General features: G+C 40.6%; 1 protein-coding gene across 1 annotated transcript in view; it reads right to left on the bottom strand.

Moving 5' to 3' along the window:
- Positions 1 to 21,468, bottom strand: part of ccdc88c (coiled-coil domain containing 88C) — a 55,708-nt gene that overhangs the window by 31,127 nt on the left and 3,113 nt on the right. Inside the window, exons 2-5 of the mRNA XM_074691387.1 lie at positions 21,164 to 21,276; positions 18,894 to 19,002; positions 3,284 to 3,353; positions 112 to 170 (exon numbers count right to left, since the gene is read on the bottom strand). Of these exons, the coding sequence (XP_074547488.1) occupies positions 112 to 170; positions 3,284 to 3,353; positions 18,894 to 19,002; positions 21,164 to 21,276 (351 nt within the window). The remainder of the gene's footprint in view (positions 1 to 111; positions 171 to 3,283; positions 3,354 to 18,893; positions 19,003 to 21,163; positions 21,277 to 21,468) is intronic.

Raw genomic sequence — 21,468 nt, 5'->3', positions numbered from 1 at the left:
TGCTCAGACATGCAAAACCAAACAGACACAAATACGCTTCCTGGGAGAGACTGGGTGGTTCAGAAATACTCTGTGTTTGGGACAGTGTGTGTGGTGTGTGTGGTGTGTTACCTGGACAGCACAGCCGAGTAAAAGCAACAAAAGCCTTTTCAGCTCATCCATGCTCTTGGCTGGAAACAGAGAAACACACAGACAAGTTTGGAATTAGATTAAAAATAATAATAGTGAAGACAGTTCAACAGGTTCTTCAAACAGCTGTAACATGGCACCAACAACTGAAGCCCAACAAAAAGATAAAGGAAAAGTTTTAGGGCTTCATGTTTGTCTGCTTGTGACTGAAGTTATTTCACACATCAGGCTCTGCTTCTTCAAACTCACTGCACTCTTTCTACGTCTGCTCCCTCTTTAAAAACCTGTTACAGTTCAGTTTAATCACAATAACAAACATGTGAAAGCAAGCATGATTCTGATTCCTGCAACCCAACAGCCACTGTTGACACTTCAATCTGTGCACCACTTATAATGACGCAGCGATGACAGATGAAGTCAACTCAAGCTGTGTTCAGAGTGCATGCTTACTAGATTTGTTGTCAAATCTTAGCTTGAAGTCTGTCTGCACTGTAGTTTCAAAGAAAGCCTGGGAGATAAATGATAAAGAAATATATCGCAAAATAACTTTTCTTGGATATTTAAATAGAATTCATTCGTTCACGTTTGGACAGACATCTGAGTAGCCAATCATATCTGGGAGGAAGAGATATAATCATTGCTCGCAGAGTGATTTATCAAACCTGAAACTGTTACTGGTCACTGCTTTTGCGTCCATGTTCAGCACATTTGAAAAGCAGGTGCTTGACAACATCAAAAATTGGGATTCTTAGTCAAACAATCTATTTTTTTTTTTATCAAATTCAAATTCTTCATTTCAGTCTTTGTTTATAAACTGGAATGGAAAAAAATTACCACTTTTCTCCAGCAGAGGGTGAAATTTTTATCTCTGACTCACGTGATGAGAAATGTATGGGAAAATTTGGCTCCTCATTTAGTCTGTAGACATTACCATCGTCACTCAACTTTTTCCCATTGTCTGGTGTTAAAAAAAAAAACTAAAAATCTCAAAAATCATAAATATTAAAGAATCGCAATTTGAATCAAAGCAGCACCCTGAAAATCGTAATAGAATCGGATTGCAAAAACAGCCCCAACAGTTGGACTGTCAAAAATAAGAATAGTGGAGACATCGTTCACCTGTCAAACAATGCCATTTCTGAGCTTTGACTCTTGTGACTGGAGCTATGTGTTTTCACAGTGCACTGTGCTGGTCTCCGCTCGTGTTTGATGAATGTACATCTCCTGCGCTCTCTGGAAATAAACCTCCCTCTTCTACCAGCAGCTCAGTTGAAGGACCACTGCCACCAAATGATCTCTAACACTCCATGACTTCATACTTCAACTCAACTTTTTGTTTTTGCTCTTATTTTTTATGAGCTGAGCTCATCTTAGACTTTTTCTATGCACACAGAAGGCCCATTCCTCTCTGTTTCTGTTCACTAATTTATTTAAATCTGTGTTAGTGAGCACTTTTCTTTGGCAGAGATAATCCATCCACCCCACAGGTGTGGCATGTCAAGATGCTGATTACACAGCATGATTACTGCCTCTGGAGAGAAATGAACATTCAATCCACAGCCAACAGGACATGGTGGACATTTCTACAGTCAGCCACAAAACTTGGCATCAGCATCTTGATTTGTGTATGCGTGCGCAAGACATAATCAGCAGAGGTACAGCTCTTTCCACAGGGGGCGCCAAAATCCATTCAAACCATAAACTTCTTTTAGGAGCTTTAAAGACTCCTTAAATCAGTTTGCTGCAAAACATGAATAATGTAACTTAAAATACTCTTTTCAAGCTCTTGAGGTGAAAACATTTCTCTGTTCCTTTAAAAATGTTTACAAAGATGATAACTTTTGTTATAAACATGAGACAAGAGTATGATAGGAAAATCGTACAAACTACAACCAGAAGACTGGGGAAGCTTTACATAAACTTAAATTATTAAATCATCTTTTTCCCTACATAAAACCGTTCAGGTTATATGTCCTCAGTGCAGAGCTCGTCTTTTATAAATAACTCATCTCAAACTCTGCTCAGTCTTGTTCGTTCTGCTGATTCTCATCCATCACTCTGGATCTGACACCGTCATTGTGTGTCAAGTTGCGAGGCACACAAAAGATCCTTTTATCCTATTAGAGCGACCACAGCCGGACCGAGACTGATCTATAGAAATCTGATTGGATTTGCATTTCAAGCAGCACTAAATGTGGTTTCAATACCATCAGGAAAAGCTTGTGACGTGGGTTTTTCTGTGTGACTGAAGTCAGCCTGGATACAAAGTGGATTTGACAAAATGAGGAAGCACTCTGTACAAACTGGTCTTTATCTTAATCATTATTTATTTACGGCTGCATTTAGAAGAAAAATAAAGGAGTTTTCTTTTTTTTCAAGGTTAGTCTTTTGTATCAGTTTTGTAGTTGTAGTTAGAGCTGAACGATTTTGGAAAATAATCTGATTGCGATTCTTTTAGACCAATATTGGATTGCGATATAGCACACAATTTTGGGGGGGGGGTTATCTTCTGCATTGTTCGCTTAACACAAGTTTTAAGTCGTTTTATAGTATGACTAACCAAAAAAAGATACTGTGAGCATTTAAACAAGTCTTTTTTGCATTTCTTAATTGAAAAAGAAAAAGGAACACTGTGAAATTTTACTGACCCCCAGTTGTCAGTAAGAGTAACAGAGTAACAAACCATACAGAAAAAAGTGACCAAGGTGTATGGCTCTACGATCTACTGGATGGATCTTTGTAGTCCACAGGTTTGTTTTTTTTGCCAGAAAAAAACAGCATTTTGACTTTTGCTGGTTTTAAGAGAGGACAAGTACAAGTTACTATATTTCCTCCAGGTCTGTGTACATGAAACTTTTTTTTTCTAATTGCAGCCTTTGCCATTTGAAAATTACATTTTATTGAATTGGGATGTCGGTTTAAAATCGATTAATTGTTCAGCCCTAGTTGTAGTGCAGTTTTAATGTCTACTAAATGGAAAACCAATATGGCATCTTATCTCCTGGTTCCACATCTGCTTTAAGAAATAGAATTAAGACAATTCTTCGAACCCTCTTAGAATAGATTCAGAGCAGTAGAATTGAAGTTGAAGAAGTTTTGTTTCTTGCAGGTGGTGGAGATGAAGTGATGCCTTATAAACAGTGAATTGTTTTACCTGATAGTGGATCCTTGGCGATGCACAGAATGTTGGGAAGAGGCATGACGATTAACTGCTGTAAGGTCTCCTGTGGAAGGAAGGAAGAGGGAGAGAAATATAGAGTTGCTTATTTTAGTTGTGCAGTCTGGGCCAAAATCAGACAAAGAATGCAGCCAGATTAAAGAAACAAAAGCACTGGAGTGTCCGAACAAGGCTGATATCATTCATTCATTAGAAATTGATTGGATTGTGATCTAGAAAATAATGAACTTTTTCTGGACAAACATCTTTTAGAAATAATAAATAATCTTGGTTATAATCAAGAGTGATGAGCACAAAAAATGTGTTGTATATGCAGAAGTTTGGACCCCAGCTTGTGTCACATGCTGTAAATCAACACAAAGTGTGGAAACATAACTGTGAACATCTGCACCACCCACAGCTCGCCTCTGATCAAAACATTTTTTGCAGAAACAAGTCAAAGTCCAGCCACCGACTGACCCAGACATGTGTGTTTGTGTGCATGTGTGTTTAGGCCACTGGCCAACAGGAAACACAAAAGACTGTGTGTGTGTGTGTGTGTGTGTGTGTGTGTGTGTGTGTGTGTGTGTGTGTGTGTGTGTGTGTGTGTGTGTGTGTGTGTGTCTGAGTCAGGAAAGAAACAGCACACTGGGAGGGAATAGTTTCCATACCAGAATATCCTCTCCTGCCTCCAAAAGCACACCTGATTGTTCAGACGAGCCAAGAAAACGCAGCGCTCTCATTATTTTCTTATCAACTCCAATAAATCATCTTTGATCAGAGCATGGGAGAGGGCAGAGGGGCAGCGTCCTTATCCAAACACAACCTTTGTCTGCCAGAGAAAGCTGTTCAGACGTAAGGAAACATGACAGAGAGATAAGGTCAAAAGGAAGACATCAGAGTGAGGGAAAGGACACATGGGAGGAGGCATGCTGACGACCCCTGGCTGAGACGAAGGGAAATGTTTTGGGAGTGTGTGACCATGTGTGTGTGTGTGTGTTTGAGTCTGAGGGAAGTGACTGTCAGCAGGGATGGGCTGAATCAAACACCCATAAACGTAACACACACCTGCACACAGCCGCACACATAGAGTGGGTAACAACAAGGAAAGCCTGAAACTCCTCCTGTGAGCTGGTAGTTGTGTTCGTCTCTGGAAAAAAAAAACTTTTAGATTTCTTAAGCGTGCTCGTACATTCTTAATGTCAGAGAGTCAGCTGCTAACCAGGCAAATAAAGGCAGTATCAGCTTACAGCACAGCTACAACCAGGCTGCACAGACAGCTTCAGGGGAGAGAAATACCTGCAGATAGAGTTACAGCAGCTTATACGCCAGGAAGTAATGAGAGACTCCACCAGTCCCTCTCACACACACTCACACACACTCACACTGTAGTAAATAAAACATGGGAGGTGGCCACCAGGTGTCTTTGAAGAACAGAAAAACAGTCAGTCACAAACTTTTGACCAGAAGCTTTCATGGATGAAGCCACCTTTAATAGTTTAGATTATACTCTTCAACATTTTCAGGTAGATACACATCTATAAGTCTCTTTTTAAATTAATCAGAACTTACTGAGTGAGATCAGGAGTCACTGATGAAAGGCCCAAAATTAAGACTGTTCTCTGCTTTTATGAACCAGGTATCAAGTCAGCATCTTTGGGCAGAACAAAAGCAGCACGCAGCAGGAATACACTGTACAAAACATGAACACAAACTCAGAGATGCCACCCACTGACCCATGAAGAAAGGATCAGGAAAATATAGTTCAAAAATATCAGAAAATGCCTAATCCAACAAACTTTTGATCCCTCACAGAAACATGCAAAGTAGTGGAGGGACATGGGCCTCAAAGATTGTGACAAACAGCTACAAACCTCCCACTGAGAGATAAATCAGCCATGTCCCTATTTATGCAAATAAGTGTATTAATTTATTTTTGAAGCAAAATCATACAGACAACCGACGTCTCAATCCTCAAAGTGATCAGCGATGTGGATCAGACAGACTGAGGCTTTGTGCTGAAACTCTTGCATCTTGAAGCTGTAGGCAACACAGACTCAAAGTTAAGAAAAGACGTTTTTGCGTGCTGACTTTTCTAAAGAGGCTGTGAGTAGAATCTGTTTTAACTGGACTGCAGTGACACCTTGTGGCACGGAGTCACACGCACACTGTCGTGAAGATGTGACTTTTTAACACACAGTGTGTTTGTTTTGTAAACGAATGGACAGCAGATCTTCTTTTCAACACTCAGGGCGTGGTCACACTGGCCGGTCGAACTGTCACATTTGAGTGCAACTGCCCCCCCGGCAGCGCCGTTCCCCCGCTGGAGAGTACAGCCAGCGGTCACACTACTGCCATATGAACCAGACTTCAGGCAAAGGCATGGCCCGCCTATGTCATCGTGAAGTGTCTGTTTACTAGAGCTGCACAACTTGGGAAAAAGGTGCGATTTGCGATTAGGTGGACAATATTGCGATTGTGATTGTGCTTGCGATTTAATACAAAAAGTTGTGTCATGATGAGTCTACAGACTTGCTTGGTTATCATGGAGAAAAATCTGAATTGCATGTGCTGACATTGCGATTGCGATTGCGATAATCGTGCAGCCCTACTGTTAACATGAAGTGTGATGTCATCAGAGTCAGCGCAATGAGACACAGAGAGCACTACTACAACTTTGGAGACTTAATCGATCATACCTCATGACCCCGTGCTTGTGCTCGTACATGAAGTAAGCTGCGCTGAAGTCCACCTCTCCACTGCCTGCTAGAGAGAGAAGTCAAGCCTAAGCACGGCATGCTTGCGGTCACACTGCCCAGCGTGCTAAAGCATGGTAGGGTTTGCCAGTGTGACTGCGTCCTTACTTTTCTTTTTTTTTTTTTTTTTTTTAAAGACAACTTTTAGCAGTGTACAACGTGACGAGGTAAGGTATTCATCAACAGTTAGGAAGCGCTGTTGTTTGAAACGTGACAACAAGCAAACTTTGTCAGTTTGTACTTTGGTTAAGTAGTCACATATATCTAGCTCTACTGAAAGCCCAGTGCCCTGAGACTTGTTAGTAATGTGTAATTTTAGTGAATCCTGGTTATGTCCTGCCAGTCATCTACCAAGCAGAGCTAACGTAACCTCACTCTTTATTTTATTGATAGACTCTCAAGTTTGAACAGACCACTGCAGAATAACTGCTGACTGTGGGTTGGAATAGACATTATCATATACAGCTTAACCTGCCAGGTGTCCACCATCACTACGAAGTTAATCCAAGACATCATTTTCAGCAGAGAAGATCACAGATCTCTCTTCTCACGACTAAACTTTGTCAGCCAGAAGAATGGTTAGGTCAATTTGTCCACCTTCACGCTTGCAGCAGAGGTAGTTAGAGTGCAAAACAGATGTCCCTGAAAATGACAGCACACCCCAACAGTCCAAAAGTCATAGCACAGGAAAAAAAGGTGCTGTTTGTAATCGAGAAAGGCAAAGCACGACCAGGGAGATCCTTCAGGAGCACGATGAAACTGTGCCTCAGTCCACCACTGTCATGAAATAAAGCCCTGGATCAGACAGCAATGAAAAAAAGACAACTATTGGGATCAGAGAACATTTTTCTTCTTTGCAAAGAAATGTAGGATTTAAAGTCAGGTTATTTGGTTTGGAGTCATGAATTTTCAAAATACATTAATGAGCAGAGTCAAAAAGAGTTGTAAACAACTATTTCTTGGGACTTGGTTGATTTAAAGCTGTGGAGTGTTGAGGCTGTTTCTTCCATTTGGAAACAAAGATGGATGTCTAAAGTCGGTGCTAACTAGCTGGTTGTTTATTATTGATGAGGCAGATTGAGTTACACTCTGCTCTCTGACTCAAACCATCTGCACCTGCACTGTTTCAGACACGTGTTCCTTTAAATGCAGCTCCTTTTCTGTGGAAGGCCTCAGTGATTAAATGATAAAACAATGTGAATAAAATGAATATCACAACAAAGTGCAGTCTTTCCAGATTACACCGTGTGTGTGTGTGTGTGTGTGTGTGTGTGTGTGTGTGTGTGTGTGTGTGTGTGTGTGTGTGTGTGTGTGTGTGTGAGAGAGATACTGATCTATAGATATTCTCCCGCAGCAACATCACCAGCAGGATCTAACACTTAAAACTGACAAGGGATCAATACAGTCAGCTGCATGACCCATTTACACTCACACACACACACACACACACACACACACACACACATTCGCACAAGGCCCAAATCCATGCCCCACTAACACACTGGGCTCACATTTCTAATCCCAGATCAATAAAATGGTGGCAGCTCACCAAAGATCTGACTGTGCAGCTGATGCTGCAGAACTTTCCCACCACTTCCACTGCTTTCAAACCAAAACAGATCGGTTCAGTTTGACGCTCTGTGCGAGCTCCCCGTAGGGTCAGACGTCAACGTGATTCTGATGCACAGGAATAATATCAATATGAGAGTAGAGATCAGTTCTGCCATCCATTCACACTCTCTGAATATTAAACAACAACCTTATAAAAATAGCCCAAATATTTTGCCACAGATGGTGCTGATATGCTGACATGCTAAATGAAGATGAGTGAAGCATCATCTCAGTCAGAGAAACTGGTGAGTTACAGAAAACAAGTGCAGGGTTTTACATGGCAATGTTTATATCTGTATATAAAGTGAGCAAAAGCAGAAGTTCCCCCTGTCACTCTGTGTGTGTTTCTATCTACTTTAAACTTCATCCTGATCAGTTTTTGGGGACTGTCATGATGATCGGCTCTGTGAATCCTGTGGCACATATTTCTTACCAGCTGTTCGTAAATCTTCTTCGTGTTCCTACATGAGTAACTGTTCTGCTCTTTTTGGGACAGAGGTTGCTGTTTGTCTATCTTTCCCTTCATTCTTTAAGAATCGACAGAGGAGTTTTCCTCCAGCTTTGGTTGAACAAACCTCAAAGCCTAACAGCTTTCATACCACTGTTACCAGTGCTACTATGTGCCTCTGTGCAGGGGTGTGCCTAAACTTTCAGAATGGGGTGTCACAATAAGGGCAGTGACATAAGAAGGGGACTATGAATGTTTAACGTAGGGATGGGTACCTTTCACATTTGAAGCAATACAGAACTGATGCCTGGTACCTGGCAATTGGTATCGGTACTCAATGGTAGCAATTTTTGGTACTTTTGTGTGTTTATGTGGTAAAAAATATAAATTTGTTTAACTTTTTTTTTTTTTTTCAATTTAACATATTTATTTCTCAATATATAACCTTGTAATGCTGTGTTCATGTCCACCATGGACAATTGCCTTCTCTTCCACTCCCTCACAGTCACAAGGATGCATTTAGGTACCTAAACATGGTACCTTTTGCTTTTATGTGTCTCGATACCCAGTGCTTTTGACAGAATTCAGTCAGTACCTATAAAAGTACCTAATTGAGTACCCATCCCTAGTTTAACCACTTAATTCCAGTGTTTGATTTTAGTATAAAATGTAGTATGTGCATCAGCCAGTCTAATAAATTGAAAGTAGTTTTGAATAATAAAAGAAGGTAGATCTCAGCATGGCTGCAAACTTTGTAATTAGATAAGACTGAATCATTTTTGTGATTGTGTCAATAATTTATAAATATATATATTTATTTTTTTTTCTTTTTTACCAGGGTTTGGGGGTGGTGGCTCCTCCAAAAAATCCTGGCGGAAACCCTGAAGTGCATGTAAAAAATCTATCAATAAAGAGCAATTGAGCAATAACCAAAGATCAAAATATACAGACAAAAAGCACAGGGACACAGTATTCCCCAAGAATTACACAAATCTCTGAACTCGGAAAGAGCAGGAATTTATCAGCAGTTTTAACCTTGAAGCAGAAGTGTGACGACCACACAGTGAAGGGGAACAATGCAGACTTTACCGGAAACAAACACGGATGAGAGTGACAAAAACTGCAGTACATGGGTCAAATAATACAATACACAAATGGTTTCAAAAACTGATAAGACGTGTTTCTATGCCTCAAGGTTTGGGGTAATAAGGACAAATGAACCGATTTCACACAAAGAGCCATAAAGCTGTAAGAATGTGCAAAACATCCTGACACCAGGGGACCATTCCAGGCCGAGTCCTTCCTCTGAAGTAACTCCTCTTTTTTCTGTTTGAACAAGAAGAGTTAACACCCTGTGCCCTGTTGCTCTCAGCTACCAGTCAAAAGACCCCAGGATAACACACACACACACGCTAACATCCAACCTCCTGTTTAACAAGAAAAAGTGGACAAAGTCGGCCGTTCACTTTGATGACCTCACAGCCCAGCCTGACCCAATCACACAAACACATACACTGTATATTGTCCACATTGTCTAGTGTGTGTGTGTGTGTGTGTGTGTGTGTGTGTGTGTGTGTGTGTGTGTGTGTGTGTGTGTGTGTACAAAGTAGGCCAGAGGATATGAAGTTGAAAACATCCCATGAAGGCTCAGGGCTTTGTTCCTCAGTTCCCACAGTAACCGAGGAGGTTAAAGACGGAGGGGAGAGGAGAAAAAACCAAGAGGGAGACTTGAGCTTAAGTTACAAGACGACAATAAAACCTCAGACAAAAGTGTCCAAACATCACAGGCTCAAGAGTTATGAAATGAGATGTGTGACGTCCTTCCTGGTCCGTCATATCAGTTTTCCTCTGACGGACACAGTGATGGCTGTGTTGTCATTTTCACACTGACAATAGAGCTGCTGTGTCCCAAAAATTCCTGTTTCTGCTCATGTTTGTTTCATTCTGAGGTGGAAAAAGAGTTTGCTTGTCTTCCAGCTTCTACAAATTTGGTTAAAACCCTATTCTTTGAAAGTTGTCGCCATCTCTCAATCCCAAGACTCAAATTTGAAGCCTTTTTTTGTTTTGTTGTCTGATGGCGTTCAATTTCTACATCTCTAATTATTCATTTAATAAAAACGTACCCACAGCACGAACTGGGTGCTCCTCTTGGTTTTGGTTATCATTGTATATTAAATAGGGGGTATCTGCTTTTCCATATTCCAAACATGCATGGATGGATATAAAATTTCAATGCTGGATGCTCATACTTAACATACTGATTTCTAAACCTCTATTTATTCAATTATTTTTTTTGTAGAACTCCCTGAATCTGTCTGTAAACTGATCAAAACACCCTGTTCTAAAAACAACACAAGGACTTCACGCGGTCTTCACGCAGTCTTCACCAGACTTGCTGAAACAGTGAGGTCACCACATAAAGATACCAACTGGTTTGTGGTACATTGGAGAAGCGGGCCTCAAACACCAAGGTCTGCATTTAGCAGCGCCCCAACGAGCTGGACAGTCAGAGGGAAGGCGTTTTCGAGCGGGGAGCCTTGAAGAGACAGCAGCTAAAACAAAGTATTCAGGACAGAGACTGAAATAAGGTTTTTTTTAAAGGTCTCATATTATGCAAAAATCACTTTATTAAGTCTTTGTGTGAAATTTGTGGGTCTTTGTCTTTCCTCCCAGCCCACAAAATGTGATATTTAATGACAAAACCTGTACTTAGTAGAGCCTGTGAATGTAAAATCCTGACCTAAAACAAGCTGTTTGGAATCTCCGGGTTTTGCCGATGTCAGCAATTCCCTTTTTTGACCAATCAGGAAGCAAGTCTGACCTGATTGGTCCACCAGAGCAGATACCCCCGAACCTCTCCCCACCCGCTCCTCTCCCCGCGTCTGGATAGAAATCTCTCCAGCAGCGGGGAGAGGAGTATGGCTGTAAACAGCCACATAGTTCCATGCACAAGCTTCCCATCTTGGAAGAAGACAAGACTAAGTGGCTAGAGTTCATTTATCAAGGAAATGTGCCAGCTACACTCAGTAGCCAACTGCTTTTCCAACTTTGGACAGTCCAACAGAGGGCTAGCTTATAGACTGGTCCTGAATCCGGGCGCATTACCAACCATCCACCAACAAACCTCAGACCCTGGAAATGTGAGTATTTTAAATGCTGTGTGCTGTGGAGCAGATGTAAGAGCTTTTCCTCAGTGTCCCCTCTGTCTCTGTGTTAGCTTCAGGATGCTAACTTTAGCTGCAGTTAGCCTGTTGTTTTAGCCTGTAATGTTACGCTAAACGAGCTTCTCTGTTTTCTAAACATTGTGCACTCAGAGCTCGTGGCGCAGCTCTCAGTGACGCTGAAGAGCGGGGCGGTAACAGCGGTGGCTCATTTACATATGAAGGTCACGCCCACTAAATCAGAGCGTTCTGAACAGAGGGGCTATGAGAGCCTGGAAACAATGCTGCTGTGCTTGATTTATTGGCTTTTTGGACCAAAACATGTTACTACCATTTCATAAAGACATCAATAATCCATATTAAACTGCAGAAAAGGAGCAGAATATGGGACCTTTGATACAGCAAGGAAGCAAAAAAGGGGATTTTTATGAGCTGTAAATCATGTAAAAATACTATTGGGAACAGAATAAAAACTGAAAAAGCACAACACTCTCTCTTTAAGAGTAACAGCTCGGGCACACAACACAAAGGCAAATCTGGTTCTACATATACCTGGCTTTAAATCATTCAGTTCGCATATTGAATCACTAAAAACATTTTCTCATACATTTGACCATGGAAACAAATCAACAGGTGACTTTCCCCCGACAGGCTTACTTTGTTAATCTGAGTCTGAAAACAGCAGAGAAACTATATGTGCAGAGAGACGTCTTTTCTAATGCTAACGGCATCTTTTAACTCTTTCTATAACAGGAAAAAAGAAACAACCCTGCACTCAAGAAGCTAATGAAGTTTTAACCTGCTGGTTCTCATCAGGTGAGGTGGTTGTAGGATTCTGTTACTACACTGTATCTGAACTGATTACATATAAAAACCTTCTCTTTGTCTCCCTTTTTAAGGCAACCAGACTCCTCTGATAAAAACAACAACAACAATAGTAATCTACCCAAACAATTTACACCTCTCATCACTGAAAGTAAGAGGAATTCAGTTTTCAGTGATATGAAAGGTAAAAAAAAATCTAATCTACTCATCCTCTGAAAAGCTATTTGACCCAAATTGTGTGTTTAATTAATTTTCTCTGTCAGTCAATGAATCAATCAGTTTCTCCTTCGTGGGATCGAACAGTTAGACGTTAAATCCTGCAGCAGTGTGAAAAGAGTAAATAGTTTAGTATTCAGAGCGAGTGAGATCGAGTTACTGTGCTTTGTGAAGCAGAGAGGGAACAGAAGGGAGGTGACTGACACCCCCTCCTTTCCCCGACATAAACGCACACACACACAGACACACACACTAATGCACACCGAGAGTGTTCACTGGGGACATGGAGAGTCGGTGGGCTCGCCTGTGTGTCTGCTGAGACATCGTCTAATGAAGAGAAAGACAACACCTAGTTCAACATGAACAGCTGTGTGTGTGTGTGTGTGTGTGTGTATGTGTGTATGTGTGTGTGTGTGTGTGTGTGTGTGTGTGTGTGTGTGTGTGTGTGTGTGTGTGTGTGTGTGTGTGTGTGTTGGTAATGCAGCTGATCCGACAGCCACATTCTAAGGCTCATAACTCTTTGACTTAAGGTTATACTATGAGGTGTGTGTGTATGTGTGTGTATGCACGTGTCTGTGTGTGTGTGTCAAGGCCGTGGTTGTTAGAGATTAACCATCATGGACAGATTAACCCCGTACTTCCCAGAATGACCCACTTCATTGGGTGTAAACACTAACAGTCAGCAGCAGATGTGTTCTTCATTGTGTCTGAGCTTCATGAGCTGCGCATAATTAAGTTTTTTTTTTTTTTTTTTATCTGAGGCACTTTGTGTTGAACAAAATGAGTGACCTGCTTTGTTTCTGTGAGGCTCCACGGTTATATCCAAGTATCTGACTGTTTACAGTTTCCCTTAAATCACCCTCTGGGGACAGGTTTTAGGAGCAAGCAAAAACTGCAAACTTAGTTAAAATGATAGCCCCATGTTTCCAAACCTTCAGACCTGAAAAACCTGTGTGAGTTTGTTAGCATGTTGACCAACAGATTGTGCTAAGGTTGAAATTAAGCATCCGTTGGAAATTTAGCCTCTATAACAAGACACACTTTCCTTACATTCTGCTGGTCGACTGCTGTGGGCTATGGGTCAATAGCTGTGAGTTTTGACTGTCTCTGAGGAGAGTCTTTGTTTGGTGATGACACAAGTTCACGTGTCAGGTTCATGAAGACATAAACTCATTTACACAAAAGCACTTTGGTCCATTTACTCAGTCAGTAGTCTTTGAAATATATCCTAAAACCATGTCAAACTCACTTCATTATACAGGAACAGCATCCCCAAACAAAACTTGAAGGCTCTTTGTAAGTGATCTGGAAAGAGTCTCGCTTTTATGTATTTGCTGGGTCATAATCCACAATTTAAAATAAGCAGTGGTCTGTTCAAACTTGAGAGTCTATCAATAAAATGAAGAGTGAGGTTACGTTAGCTCTGCTTGGTAGATGACTGGCAGGACATAGCTAACCAGGATTTACTAATGTTTCACGTTACAAACACATTTTGGAGCAGTGGGCTTTGAATAAGACTAATTTGTTAGAGTCAAGTTTTTACGACAGTGGGTGATGGTGTTCATGAGAAACGTCTTCATACAATCCCAGCCAAAGGTGTCACTAATGCCGGGCGGACACTGTGCGATTTTAGAAATCTGACTGTCGGGGAAATGCTCCCACTGCACGACCGGGTTTGTCACTCGTACTCTATTTGACCCTACGACATGTGTACTCATACTGCACGACTGCTGTCAGCCACGACAACTGTACAAGCACGACTACTTGTCAGCAACAGTCGGCGTGTGACGACACGACATGCTTGAGTGTGAACAACGAAAAACAAAGGTTCCTAGTTCCTGTGACAACCACAGTGTGCCTGACAACAAGATGGCGAGCAGGCAGCAAGTTGTTGCAGTTGTGTGCCCTGAAACTAAAAAAAAGAAAGAAAAGGATTTGGGTACGTGAATGACTGAGGAGACGTGGTCGGTATGGGATGTCCATCCTTCATCAGGAGCTTGAGGTAACGTTAATGTTAAACTATATATTGTTTTTTTTTTTGCTCCACCGGTGTCTTCTGTACAGGTGCAAACGTAGAATCGTGACATAACACCACTCACACTGTACGAGCTACGGCAAAAATTTCTGACATGCCAGAAGTTTGATCGGGAGGTCGCAGCATTATCGTTAGAACGTAGAAGCAATTAATCCTTCCTCGTGAGTGTTCTCACACTGGCTTACGACCTCCCGACCGGACATTCCGACGCTACGATGTTTCCACGATGACGCAGCGTGGTCTGCAACAGCAAAATCATGGTGAAATCTCCTCGAAATCGCACAGTGTCCACCTGGCATAAAGCAAACACCAAACTAATAGTTCTGGCAGAGCTTTCATGGTAACTCTACAAAATCATCTATCTGACATCACTTTGATGCAGCATCTACTAAAACACACAGATAACTGAGCGCTGAACTTGCAAAGTATGTTTCTTTGTGTTATATCGCACTGCAAACATGCACACAGACAGCATTACCATGTTTCCCTTTTTTTTTTTTTTGATGAGATAACAGTGTCGTCCTAAATATCACAGTTTTCCCATTATCTTCAAAATGCTGTTCTGTTTCTCACTCAAACAAAGCTCAATGCAGAAGGTAAGGGAAACACTGAGAGGTTGATGCTGTCCACAGTCCGCTGATTGGATGATTGTAGAGAGGTGGGACTTGATAAGGGTTAATTCACACACACTGATTATCCCAATCAAGATTAACAACACCAGTACAAGACTCCAATCCATGCCCCAGCATGGAGCATAGAGGAGTGTGTGTGTGTGTATGTGTTAATAAGTCATGACTGTAGCTCAGCTAAATCAACTGCATCTGAGCTCCTTATCTCTGATTTATAGAAAAACACAGACTGTGTGCCTGCATGCACGGAGGATTTATTCCTCTGAGGTACGGATGTGATCAGCTCTTCGACTGTGGTCACAGTCATCATCAGCGAACAAACTGCTGATCTGAAGTCTGATTTCCAACAAACCTGATGTGAACAATCATAAAAGAAAATTTTGGTTCATAACTAATGAGTTCTCTAAAGGGATGAGCCTCCTTGAAACTCAACTTTGTTTCAGCACCAACAACTTTTTAAAGGTTTGGTGGTTTCTCTGAATGATTATGGCTGACTAAGGCCAGACGATGGAGCACTTCAACGAGAAGCTGCAGACACATCAAACAGACACAACAATAACAATACAGAGGTAGAGGTGATGACCTCCTGTGTCGCCTGCATCTCCGGTGTCTGGGCCGGTGGGTTAAACATAAACAAACCAACAGGAATACAATGGACTACAACGGTACATCCACGTTACAACAAACTGTCATCGTAGCACATCTCTTCTTTGCTTCATTCATCATCAGCTGTGGATGAGTGGACACAAATCTGGTACATTTCAGGGCTAAAGCTCCAGAAAACTTCAGACATGGTGGATAATTCTGGTAAAAGAAGTTAGATTGCTGTTGTAGAACAGCGCATTGCAGTTTGAAACAGACCACGACTTAAACACATTCTTTGACGCTTTCCATTCAGGAAGTCATGAACCAAGAAGTTGGATTATGCAGCAGGAAGCTTCTTGTGAAAACATGCTACTGTTAGGATCCATTGTACCATATCTGCTGTGAATACAGTCTGAAAACAAGCTTCTCCACACGACAAAGAAAAACAAACTTCTGAGAAAATGTTCCATAAAATATATTGTCTCACCCATCCACCCACTTTTAAACCAAACAAATTTAAATGCTTCATTAGGCCTGAACAGAAGAGTACGGGAGAGTTGTGTATGATAAGAACAAGTTAAAAGGTCAAGTTTTTATAGATGCTGCTTATCTGAGATCTGTTTTCCTGCACTACCAGAATTACTTTCCATTTGACAAACTTTATAGATGAAAAGAAGCAAAAAAAAAACACTGTAGTCTGACTTTGACAGAAAAGTGTAAAATAACTACACAAAGAGATTAAAACGTTTTTTTTAATGGAAAACTGTGCTTCACTTCAGTGTCAAATTCAATGATTAAGCTAATGTTACTTCCTGCTTTTTTGGATCACCACAGATTATTGGCCCTCCAACAAGTAAACAGACAAAAAAGACCCCCCCACACACACTCAAACACACACAGAGACTGATGTAGTTTAGGAGCAAACATGAATGTGTTGTTGTATTTTCTAGTGTCAGAGCTTCAGGCCTGTTAATGTTTTAAATACTCAAACCGAAATAGACTTGTCAGAAGACGCACACATGATAATAATGATTGTAAAGAACACAAACATGCACCCTGCAGGTTTACATAAATCAACTGAGAGACCAGAAGCAGAAGCTGAATCCAGAGTAGAGGGACAAACAGAGACTAAAATAATGTTACACTTCAGAGATATTCAGTGTTTTACTCATGCTAAAAACCTGTGTACTTGAAACCACCTGAGTTAATCTGTCCACCATATTTCTATTTCTTCTTTTCAAGATTTAACAACCACAACACACTGTTCTACCATCAGATATGACTTTATATTTGTATATTTATTTATATAACTATACTTTTTCTGATTTAGAAAAAGAAAATAATGCTTGTATCACCTCAAAACTTTGTTTTGATGCACTCTACTCTGCAAAGGAAACATTCAGCTCATAGAAAATGTTTGATTTTAAGATTTCCTTACTAGTTTTTAAAGTCCTAAACCAGGGGTGGCCAACCAGTCAGAGACCAAGAGCCACAAAAATGACCGTGGTACTACAGAGAGCCACGTCACACACGAGGTCGTACAAACATACTTCCTCTCACACATAAACAAAATGACATATAATGAAAATCAATTTTCAAAGCGAGGTTAATTGTGTTTGTGTGTTTAAATTCATGCTAGAGAAGAGAAACTGAAACTTAAGTATCAATCCCAATTGATCCCAATATTATATATATATATATATATATATATATATATATATATATATATATATATATATATATATATATATATATATATATATATATATATATATGCGTGTGTGTGTGTGTGTGTGTATAGTTTAGATTGATCGGCACACCACTACTCACGACTATAAATATTTTTTTATGAATGGATTGAAGAGCCACACTGCAAAAACTGAAATCTTATCAAGTGTTTTTGTCTTATTTTCAGTAGAAAATTCCTTTTTAGACTCAATATGAGCCAAATGCACTTGACCAATCCAGAAAAATGTCTTGATTAAAGTTATTTAAGGACAAAATTGAGGTCTGAATTGCTCGTAACCAATAAAAAAAACTCTGCCAATGGAACAAGAGAAAAGTTACTTGTATTAAGACATTGTTCTAGTCTCAAGGAAATTTTCAAGCAATTTTTTCTTGTTCCATTGGCAGATTTTTTTTCTGGTTACAAGTGATTGAAACCTCATTTTGTACTCTGATAACTTGAAACAAGACATTTTTCTGGATTGATAAGTTGAAAGAGGCTCATAGAGTATAATAAGACAATTTTTACTTAAAAAAAGACAAAAACACTTGATGAGATTTCAGTTTTTTGCAGTGCACACACCGAAAGGCAAAGAACCACATGCAGCTCGGGAGCCACAGGTTGGCCACCCCTGTCCTAAACGGTCAGACACCCCCTTACATGTGCAACCTCTTAACTTTATGTTCCAGATCTCTGTTTAAGATCCTCCTGCTGAAGCTGTCTTTATGATTTTCCCCCTAAGCTTTGAAATTCACAGTCAGATGATCTTAGATATCAGTGTGTAAGGGGGGTTATTATAAGCAAGATTTTAGTTCTTTCATCAAACTGATTTCTAGAAAGAGTAGGGTGTGACTGCAACTAATCAGCATCATCATATCAGGTCTGCATCAATAAACAAGTAACTGAAAAAGAAAACAGCCAACCTCAGCTTCCTGACTAAGAGCAGAAGTTATCCACAATAAAGTGATAAATTCCAGTGAAAAGGATGTTGAGGGTTCCAAATGCCAAATATTTATCCAAATAATCAGAAATAAAGCACTGATCACAAGTCTGAGTTCCACAGAAGTTCCTCCCTCAGACAACTTTCCTGCAAAAACACTCAAAGCTTTCTATTTTTGAAAGATCACACACTTTCACTTTTTTAGATTTTAACTTTTTTGAATTGTTATTTTTTAAAGACCAAAAAGCACAGATACTGTTTAAGGAACAAAAAGATCAGACATAGAAAACCCCGAAAATCAAAAAATAAAAGGTAGATGAAGGAAAGGCAGGAAAAGCTGGAGCAAGCATCAAGAGGGAGAAGTGCAGACGTGTGTGTTTGTACGAAGTAAACAAACACTAAAATAATTTTGAAAATACAGCAGAAATTAAAAAGTAAAACCAGTAAAACCTTCATAGAGAGGGAGAAGCATATCTTCAGTTATGAATCCTTTTGCCTCTTGAGACTCATGTGTTCATCACTTAAACCCATGAACACATCATAACAAATGGCACTTGTGTGTGTGTGTGTGTGTGTGTGTGTGTGTGTGTGTGTGTGTGTGTGTGTGTGTGTGTGTGTGTGTGTGTGTGTGTGTGTGTGTGTGTGTGTGTGTGTGTGTACAGTCTGTGTGTGTACCTGGTAGTACGTCCTGATGTGTCTGGTGAGAACGGTGAGGTTGTGAAGCCGAAGGGAGACATCATTGCTCACATTCTTGTTCAGCCTCTGATTGGTCGGGCTGGGGTCACTATGGAGACACAAACACACAGACAACAACAGCTGACATTAATCGTGTCAATTTAAGATTAGGATCATTTAACACACAAACAGACTCACACACACATATTCTAGTTTTAGGGTGAGTATTGTACTGCAGAGGGATTTATGTACACATCCACACGTCTGTGCCAGACTGATTTGCATGTGAACGGGGGCTCTAACAATGTCTGGCGAGCCTACCATGACATCATGACATCAGCTGATGTCAGAGCTCTGGCTTGAAAACAGATTTTACTTTCTGCTCAGTGGGATGAAGTCGAGACTCCGATAAGATTTTTCTCCAGAAGACTTCTTCAGCACGAACAGACAAGATAAGCAATGTTTGAGGAGTTTCCCTTTGGTTTCTACTGATGTTCCTCTGAAAATGTTAGAGTGTGTGTGAGTGTGTGAGATGCCTCCCCACATTTCTGGAGCTTAAATTATCAAGTGAGCATGCTGTTGAAACGGATAACTTTTCAACACACCAATAAGAAGTTTATTTTCCAAAAGCAGACAGCTGTCTACTGTGACGTTTATCAGCAAGTGAGACACTTGTTTTAAAGCAGCCACATTAAGAAGCTTGAATCAACTAAAATCTGAAACTGGATGTGGTGTGAAAAATATCAGACTTGTTTTTCAGGCCTTATCCATAGTGCTGAATGACATGGGCCAATCTAGAAAAAGCGACTTCTAAATTTGATTTTTTTTTCACACACACTTTAATATTTATCGTCTATAACCACAGCCCACCTCAGTTTCAACCATTATTAAAGAGAGGGTATTTAGTTTTCAAATGTCTTAAACATGGATTCAAAGTAACATCGCCGAATTAGATTTTCATGAGATTTGCTTAAATGATGAGATCTTGGTAGACCTGTCATGACACCTTGCCCCCAAAAGGCCTCCAGAAAGCTGGCCAATCAGAGGGATGGGGGTTTGTAGAGCAGGGAGCCTTAAAGAGGCAGCAGCCAAAATCAAGAGTTTCAGGCAGGGGCTGAAATAAAGGTTCTTAAAAACATCAGAAAAAGACAAATGGAAAAGCTACCACAGAAATACTAGGGGGACAGGATAAAGACTTTAAAAAGACACAAAACACTCTCTTTAACTTTTAGTAAGCATGATATAATAAGCCCAAATCAACAAGACAATTAAAGAGGGTTAATAATTCTCTTATCAAATCCCAACGTTATTGCCCCTCTTTAAGTTATTTTTGAACAGTCGGAGATAATGATTTCACTTACTGATTCACCAACTGTCGCTGGGTGTCTACTTCTGACCTCCTCCTCTGTAACCCACTTTCCCATAAACCCCTACCAGGTCCTAACACCCCCCCCCCCCCCCGCCAATCCAGCCTACATTCAATGTGTGTAGAACAAAAGCCTGACGGTCATTGTTCTTTAAGACAATAACTGACAGATGAACATGTGGTGTGATTGGGACAGAGGGTCGTCTGGGAGGGACGGGGTTCACATTCCTCATTAGGAGGTATGTGTTATTATTATTACCGAGGACAGATCATGAGCCCTGCTGTTTGAATGCTGTCTAGAAACATCTGATTATATTCTTTTGTGTTCAGTGACAGCTTTTCAAGCAGGACAATCTCTGAGCTGATATGTTTTGATGATATGACATTTCTGCTACAAGGAACCTGAACAAGAAACTTGACTTGCAAAAAGTCACAAGCATTTGCATGATTCTCTCTTCTTAATTTGCATCTACTTTAAAAATCTGTTAAAAACACTTGAACAAACTGAGGGTTTATTAGTAAACAAGAATAGACAGTTTCATCCAACCTGCAGGCGGTCACAGCACACAGAGTGTAGGAAGTCTCAGTGTTTGAACTGCCTCATCAAACTGTGTCAGCTGTTAACTCACGCTGCTTACTGTTGCATTTTGCTTCTTCTTTCAGACCCAGGCACCTTAAAGCCGCTCTTTTTATACTCCACTTTAGCAGCACATCTGGCTGTGACGTTTACAACCTGAAACCAGCGAGTCAGGATGTGGTCGCAGGATCAGACACACATACAGGAAGCACCGTATTAACTCTGCTCACACACTCAGTCCAGACGCATGAAAACACACCCCAGAAGAACTTTTCGACCTGACTCATGCTTATTAAACTCTCACTCTCTCCGTAACGTGGGACCTACATGTGTGTCATGATCTTGTGCAGGAAGACTCCGTCCACCAGCTCCATGAACATGTTGACCCGCTCCTCTGAGCCCACGTCGTCACACGAGCCTAGAGGACCCAACGTCCGCACCTGGAGACAAGAGAAGGGGTCAAAAGTATTTAGTTAAATCTCTTCATTTTGGATTTCATCCCTTGTTTTTTCATCCATGTTTCTAAACTAGCCAAACGCTGCAGCATTTTTCAGCGCTTAGTCACGATGAGGAGGTTCTTGAGAAAATCTTAGCAAATCTGACATCAATACCTAACTTAACTGTGTCTAAAC

This window comes from Halichoeres trimaculatus, unplaced genomic scaffold, assembly GCF_033239565.1.
Source record: "Halichoeres trimaculatus isolate MK-OKI-2021-1 unplaced genomic scaffold, fHalTri1.1 fHalTri1_scaffold_17, whole genome shotgun sequence".
In the NCBI taxonomy this organism is placed as follows: Eukaryota; Metazoa; Chordata; class Actinopteri; order Labriformes; family Labridae; genus Halichoeres; species Halichoeres trimaculatus.
The sequence above is the reverse complement of the archived record's forward strand: the minus strand, read 5'-3'. Positions and strand labels throughout refer to the sequence as shown.